The sequence below is a fragment of the Notothenia coriiceps genome, unplaced genomic scaffold (genome assembly GCF_000735185.1).
Source record: "Notothenia coriiceps isolate Sejong01 unplaced genomic scaffold, NC01 NC01_scaffold00000052, whole genome shotgun sequence".
NCBI lineage: Eukaryota > Metazoa > Chordata > Actinopteri > Perciformes > Nototheniidae > Notothenia > Notothenia coriiceps.
The window spans coordinates 13729-21756 of record NW_011332753.1 but is presented as its reverse complement, the minus strand read 5'-3'; the positions used below and the strand labels follow the sequence as shown (position 1 = coordinate 21756).

The 8028-nt window shown below is 41.9% G+C and overlaps 1 protein-coding gene across 1 annotated transcript in view; it reads right to left on the bottom strand.

Annotated features, from left to right (window-relative positions):
• Positions 1-6200: 6200 nt before the first annotated feature.
• Positions 6201-8028, bottom strand: part of LOC104955196 (alcohol dehydrogenase 1-like) — a gene marked incomplete at its 5' end in the record, with an annotated part of 13876 nt that continues 12048 nt past the window's right edge. The window contains 2 exons of the mRNA XM_010782813.1: positions 6201-6346; positions 6421-6559. Coding sequence (XP_010781115.1) covers positions 6313-6346; positions 6421-6559 — 173 coding nt within the window. The remainder of the gene's footprint in view (positions 6347-6420; positions 6560-8028) is intronic.

Here is an 8028-nt window from a genome sequence, read left to right as displayed (position 1 = left end):
TTAGTTCAATATGTCAAACTGATTTCCCTGACTACAATCTTTAGTTACATGGTGAAACGTTATGCTGCTTGTACTAATAAGACTTATCATATAAGCCACACAGGTTTTAATAGGATGTATTCATTATCTTTACTTATGTTGCGGTCTTTTCAGCAGCGCCATCTCTATAACGGCGATACAGTCACTACCCATTATTTACATTTCACCGTGACATGGACAAAAATGTAACGTCAGCTTACCTCATGGCACGAATCCAGACTCTCCTTTGGAAAACATCGGCCGGGAAACGATAGAACAAGCACGTTTCATGCGAAGACCTGTGGCTGCAACCCGGAGCAAAGCAACAAACCATTGCGTAGCTAACTAGTAGCGCTAGCTTTAGCTAACGTTAGCCAACGAAACGAACTGCCGAGTAAAATTGGAAAACACTGGTAATTAATTATTCTATAATTTGTAAAACTACGGTGTTAAAAACGACAATTTCAAAAATACAGATTCTAATGGTCAGATATAGATATACAGATACTAAAGATAGGCAGGTACTTGCTTTCAAGCAGAACACAGGGGAAAACAAACTTAGCGGGAGTGTTTACGTGTTCGGCGTAATGACGTACAACGGCCTCGCCAATTTCTGTAGTCCTATTCAGCCATTCGGTAACAACCATCGTTTTTCAGACACGTAAACTCTTCAAAAATCCCCAGTGGGGTCACTGCTGATGTATTTAATGTCGTAGAACAAAACGTCAATTACCTCTTAAATTTGTGTCAACCACAGACCTTATTTCGAGCTATTTTCCAAAACCCTATGGAAAAAATGCATTGCTTTTTGAGGAAGGAACTGGAAGTGCTAAAAATGCTAACTTACTTCCGGGTTTTACGACGCGTCACTGCGGTTCTCTATTCCCCCTAAACATCTTCAACACACACACACACACATCCTATCATGTATCTTATCACACAACAGTCACCTGTTTTTCTCTATGAAAGCCATATTTGTAAATATCCAAACGCCATCGTCCCATGACAGTCACCGCATCAGTCAACCAACATAAGTTAATTGTTCTTGTGACTTAATGGCTTCCCTGAACTTCCCTTCACCCCAAAGTCAGCTTACTAGGAATGAATACATTTTATTGATAAGCTCAAAAGGACGTTTATCTCGTTTACTGCTGGGTGACCCAAGTCTCAAGGCCTGCAGGATGTGTAGGAGATAAATCATTAATTCTACAAGACTTTAACTGCCTTATATCTGAAAATGTATCCGGGAATTCCCCTGTTGATTGCAAGGACTATTGATAATTAACAGAGAGACCCTAGGGGCCTCTTCTTGGTATCTGCTAGGCAGAAGTCATTCAATGCAGAAATCACAAGTTTAACACACATTCTATATAAGGTGACATAAAAATGAATATACCAGATTGAACTTTCCTGCCATAACACGTTACTTTAATCCTTCAAATAATTCAAATAATACTTCAGGGGGCAACCAGGCTTAACAGGCAAAAGTGAGAACAATAGCAACGCCTAAAATGGCGGTAGAGGAACGTGCAGAAGTGGCTTATGTGCGCGTGTGCTAACAGGGAATGCAGCAGTTGCTGCAGTGTCAACCGTTAACGAACATGCTGCTTTTGCTTTTACACAAGTTTTCTTCAAATACATTTATTTAACCGGAATTAATTCCACGCCATATGCCTACATGACGGGCTAACTTTATTAGCTTTAAAGTTAGCTCTTACCTTATAGCCTTACCACGATCTTTACTTAAAGGGAGGGAATCCTCATGACACTCATTTTTAAATAATTATCATCCGATAAAACAGACCAGTCTCTGCCAGTCTTTTTGTTTTGTTTTTAATCCGATGACGTTATCAGTGATTTTAAGCTGATTAATTACCGAAATAACATCAACCCTGTGGGCGGTGCCATTTTGACGAGTCACATGACTTATTTTACAGGGTGGTCTTTAACAGCAGTACCGTCATGTATGTCATGACGGAAGTTTTAATAATCCGTTGTGACCTTTTAATAAGCTTATATAATAACGATTTCATTAAAGCACTTTTTGGATTTTCGCTAAACATTTTTAGTGTAAAATTACTATAAACTTAATACTATACAAATTAAACAGCGAATATTAACAGTAAACCTATAAATCTTCAACAATCCATATGTTACATTCATATGTGCGGACGTCCGGGGTTATACTTATGAAATACTAAAGGTTCGACAAATTATAACACTTGTCATGGAATTCGGGTTCGGTACCAGTTATAGTTGTATCGTAGTAGGATACAACTATGGACTTCTCTAGTTTCATAACTGCTTTTACAACTTGGTGAGGATAGTCAACAGTAAGACTCTTCAGTATCGCGAAGGAGACGGTCCTGACACGTTTTCTACCGACGTGAACTGTGGTCCTTACCAACACCAACGCAACTACGTGAACGGGTAGGAATAACGCCCCACACAACTACTTTATCACACGCAGGTGAAGTTACGCGTGCAATAGTCACCTAGGTACAGCCAGACGTGACTGTATAGACGATTCACGTTTCTTTATTATTTACATTCCGTGAGATCTATGTCTCTTCTAGCTTACGTTGGATAATAAATTGTTCCACGTACAGTACGACTAAGTAGAGGGCGGCCCGATTTTCTTGTGGGGTGGAGTTAGTGGGGAGTGTCCGGTGCTAAGAATTTTTACTGCGTATCGTCAGTCGGAGGAAATTTTGCTATTGTTGAATAGAACTGGTACTTTCCGCTTGTCTTGTTGAAGAAACGGTACATTGTCTACCTCTGTTTAAGTGCTTAGTAGCCTAAATCGGAAGATATAAGGTCAACAGTTCAACCAGTGAGGTTCAGGTTTTTGGTACAGTTAACTAGGCAATTTTATAGTGATGGTAAGTGAAGCTCTTCACCCCTTGGTATACTTGCTAATTGGGGGGGGGGGGGGGGGGCTAATCAAATAGAAGTCCACGCAACTGATGACCTCCGACCGGAATTTTATAAGAACAAAGACATTGGGATTTGACTCGGTTTAAACAGTACATCTACATCCTATCCAGTTTAATAAAACTTCACCCAAAAGTCTTTTACATTCAGTGGTAAACTTTTTTGTCTTTCTTATAACTTAAAACACCTTTTATTTTAATAAACGTATGAGTTTTATAAAATAACGGTGTGTAAACCCATCCATCACAATCTCGTTTGTGTAATAAAAATTTCGGTCAGACTGTTTGGTGTCGAAGGTCGACCGGAAGTGCCTTGCGATGTAATAACTACAGTAAAACCTTATTTAGAGTCCTGAATGGTACAAAACTGTGACCTAACGTACGACGTTAGTAAATGTACACGGAGACCACCGGGAGACCGTACATACGTGATTGGTCAACGACAGTCAAAGTTTAAGCTAACTAGTAGTTCTTAACCAGCGTCGAACCGGTCCGAAACTGTGACATCGTCAGCACGTAAAGTGAAAATCACACTCGTCCAAGATTGTCGACTTTATTTTATATTTTGAACATCCTACCAAATAGGTTTTACGGAAGTAAAATGTTCTTGTATGTACTTACGGTCTTTACCCTGCCCTGCCTGCCCCCGTTTCAACCAGGGATTGAGTCGACTTTGAAAATGATAGTACTTCGTTTTCTTTTCTTCTTCGAGACAGAGTGATACGTCAGTCCGGATTCTAGTCACGAACTTAACCCGGCCATAGAGTCGGCATGCGTCATGGCCGTGAAGACTAAAGGGTATACCATGACCGTGACAAGGAATGACTCATGTGCGTTCCCACGGTCACGAGCTCATTTTCCGCCATGGTCGCGGCCGCCGTGCAGTACTGTGTTATCCCGTCCGCGCCGGCGTTATACGGGTCGCCGACGTTAAAGGTTACTGCGTAGATACTTGCGTGCGCTCGCTATCCTGATCTTCGTCCTTTTCTGTAAAGGTATTGCAATCGTAAACTTTTACAACGCCACGAAATATTATACACGCTTTTCTGTCGCCAAACAGCGGCCTGTCTAAGGGAGAGAGGAACGGACGACTTTCTACACTCACATGAGTCCATGCTCCTCAGTAAATTGGTTCGGCGGTTCATCCTAAGGTCCGAAATGAAAGAAAAATATAAGGTATTTCTTTTTCATTTTAGACAAATGTCAAAAGGTATACCTACAACTCTCCATAGGTTATATTAGAAGGAAAACGAGGTTTCACGTGGTCTAACTACGTAGAATTGAAATTATAAAGATATTTATAAAGGCCCCTCGTAGGGGCCCTGGGAGGTGATCCAGTACCAGGTGAGGGGTAATATTTTTATCGTGAAATGGTGACGTGGGGGAGATTAGAGTCTACGTGGGACTCAGTAAAACAATGCAGGTCACTCGAAAGATTTTATATGTCATTTTCTCTGTTTGGTGGGTCGTAATATCTTATATCATATACTGAAACTCGGTTTATGAACCAAAAACCGGACATAATTTACATACCTGAACTTTGTCAACGACTAAAATCTCATAGACGTGAAAACAATTAAGGTTAAAGTTAACCGTGACATCTACCCGTTATGCTACACTGTAAGGACAGCCCGATTACAATAACAGTCCCGGGTCGTCGTTTGTAAAAATCTTGTAATGCTAAAATCGATCTCTTATTATTGTCAGACCTGTCAGACTCTTTACAGCGGCCTGTTAATTGTTTCTCTGAGTCCTCTATTAGGTCTTTCTGAGGATAGATGTTTGAAGTTTAACTTAAAATATAATAAATTTTCCGGTTTGATGTCAGTTTGTTAATGTTGTGGGTTAAATCCGGAAATCATCTATGTTACTTAAACTAATGATCATTACATACGGTACATCATGGTGAGGAACAGGATACGCTAAGGAAGGAAGTCAAAATCGTATGAGTCGGGAGTAACAGGGACCGGGATCTTGATGCTAAAATACCCCGGCCTTTTTTGACTTGTTCATGGGCGATCGGAACACCATGATTCGATAATACCTTATCGAGTATTTTGACGGATCGGCGATTCTGTGATTTTCTCATGCCAATTTGCCCCAGGATAGGCGCACGTCACCTTTACGCAGACGATAAATTAGTAATGGAATGGAAAAAGAATCGAGGAGATCGTATGAAGACACACGAGCTCAGCTACTAACTACCTTGGCTACGCTAAGGCCACTACACAAAGGCATAAGGCTTAACAACGAATTCAAACCGCGACTCATGTTACTCCGTATAAATATTCTCACCAAAACTATTACACTCTCATTGATGTCATTTGTTGATACGTGTTTCGTGTATACAGGAGCTGTGGCTTTGCGTGTCAAGNCTCCTCCAGCTTGTTGTGGAACAAACAGCTCCGTATGTCCGTTAGTGCAGCTAGCTAACCAGATGCTAACAACACGGTCCCTGCTGCTGGCACCGGTCCCTCTCTCTCTCCCCCTCTCTCACACACACTAAATGCGCTATTTCCGCACACACACAGAGCCGCGAGCTTGAATGACACAAGTACACTTTTATTTCCATGCAACTCTCTGATTAGTCTGGTGTCTTGCCTCTGTTGCATTCACTGAACACGGGAAATTACAGTCCTGCCGTCCTCTCTAGTGTCTTGATGAGGTTCACGTAAAGCACAGTTAATGTATTATATTATTGAGTTAGAATTGTCCGGGGCTAAAGAAAAAACATTCGGGGCAGGCCAAAATATTATTTTAGCAACAATGTGGAATTTATTGGCTACATATTACACAGATTATGCACAGCGGGAGCAGCAATAACCGTCAAATAATAATTCAGACAGGGGAGCTCCGCACCACCTGCCTGCCGCTAGGGGGTGCTGCAGTGCCCTCAGCACCCCCCTTCCCGCGCCCATGTCTGGCGGTGTGTGGAGGCCACGTGGCGGCAGCCACTGAGAACGAAGGCTCCGGTGGGCAATGGGCAAGGGTTTGCAGTTTTTAACAACCTTTGTTTGTATTTTTATAATGTAACACCATTGCCTGTGATCTGTTGATTACACATTGATATGGTCTGTATAAATATTGAATGTATACTGTGCATCATTTGATACATAATCCTATTATCTGAATTGTATTGTGTGTATGAATATTGTGTCAAGATCCCTAAAAAGTAATTACCCAATTACCCTCTGTTGCTTATGGATTACTTCAATGCCATATATGCGAAAAAAGACAAGAGAAAATAAATGTCAATAATATGATTTTTATTCAATCTCAAGTAGTGATTTGATTATAGTTTTTTGGGCTGCAGGTCATTAAATTATTTGTGTGTACATTTAGTGAAAGCAACATATTTTTCTTATTGTGGAGAGACGCTCAGGACTGTCCGGATGCTGTGGAGCAAAAAAACAAAATTAGAGGTAAATCCTGAAGGATTGAAAAAGCACAGAAATAAGTCTAAACCTACCATTTGCCTTGCTTCATCAGTTCAATGGCATCATTGACCTGGGCCAGGGTCATGTTGTGGGTGATGAACTCATCCAGCTTTACCTTCTTGTCCAGGTAGCCTTTGACCATCTGAGGCACGCCATCCTTACTCTTAAATCCTGAGCCACAGAGAACAAACACATTTAGAAGCACATTTTATCTTGTCTCAATAATAATAATGACTTAAGGATTGCGTTATCAAGTATGAAGCCATCTGAGAACTATCACAGCACAGGTAGTGGAGATTAAATGAGAGGATTTAATTTCCAGTAATTCTACCGGCTAATAACAGCCCATACAAACAAGAAAAGCCTTGGTTATCAGTCAACAAGAAAATGATTCAGGCCTTACCAATGGTAATTTGACTCACTGGCTCACATTACTTTATTACTATTAAGACACGCCCTCTACAGATTGACAACCAATCAAAAATCAATGTAATAGTGACAGTAGTGTCACTATTTAGTCGGGATGGTCATATATTTATGGACAGGCGTCTGACCTCCAAACAGAGAACCCTTCCATGTGCGTCCAGCGATGAGCTGAATGGGTCGGGCAGCAACGTCGTACAAGTCTGTCCAGCCAACCAGAACGCTGACACCCCAACCTTTCACACAAGACTCCAAAGCATTGCGCTAGAACAAGAAACACAGATTATGATATTGTAAACCTAGTCATATTAGCACTGGTAGAGCCCTCTACTGGAATCTATTGGCTAAACTCTTCAGCAAGCAGTGAAAGACAAACAAGCTTCGTTATAGCTCACATAGGACTTTCCAACAAAGAAAGGATGAAACAAGGCAAGGGCTAAAGCCTCTTTCTTGGCCATGGCATGAACCATCATATCATGGTTTGATGACTGCATCTACCAGGGTCATGTGAAGCTATTAAGTAACTGCGAGAAATGAGTGTTGCGTATGTTGATGAACAGATCCCCTTCCTCTTCCTAATCCCAAGCAAGTTTGCTTCACCACCTTCAGGGAAGTGCTCAGCAGGCTTTGCAGTCCGGTGTCTTCTGAACATTCCAAAAAGCTTGGCACTAGTTAGAAAACTTTAATATAACAAGCTTTTGTCAATTAATGGACATATATTTGATGTGCCTCACCATGACTCCAACATTCCCGACACATTCCAGGGAGAAGTCCACTCCTCCGTCAGTCATCTCAGACAGAACTTGGCTGATGGGTTTGCCTCGCCGCACGATGGACACGTCTACTGTCCCAACCCACGGCCGCCAATATTAACAACGAATCGTTATGAATCAACACGAGAGAGACGAGGACACAGTTGAGACCGTCGTGTGAGCTTGACAATTAGCTACTATACCGGGTAAGGATATGCCCAAAATTCTGGTATTTAGTCACAACTGTTTCAGACGCCACTGTACATCACGTTGGTCCGAGGTGTAAGCCGACGCGGACAAGCGGACCTCGGCAACCCCCAGGCCGACGGTCAATACCCGACGGCACTTCCCGACGTCCCTCGGTTCGTCACGTAGTAACGGACCTCAACTGTAGATTAGTCTACGTTCCGACTCTTCGGCGCCTTGCGCACAAGCGCTCGGCGTGAAAGACACTTTGGGGCTTCT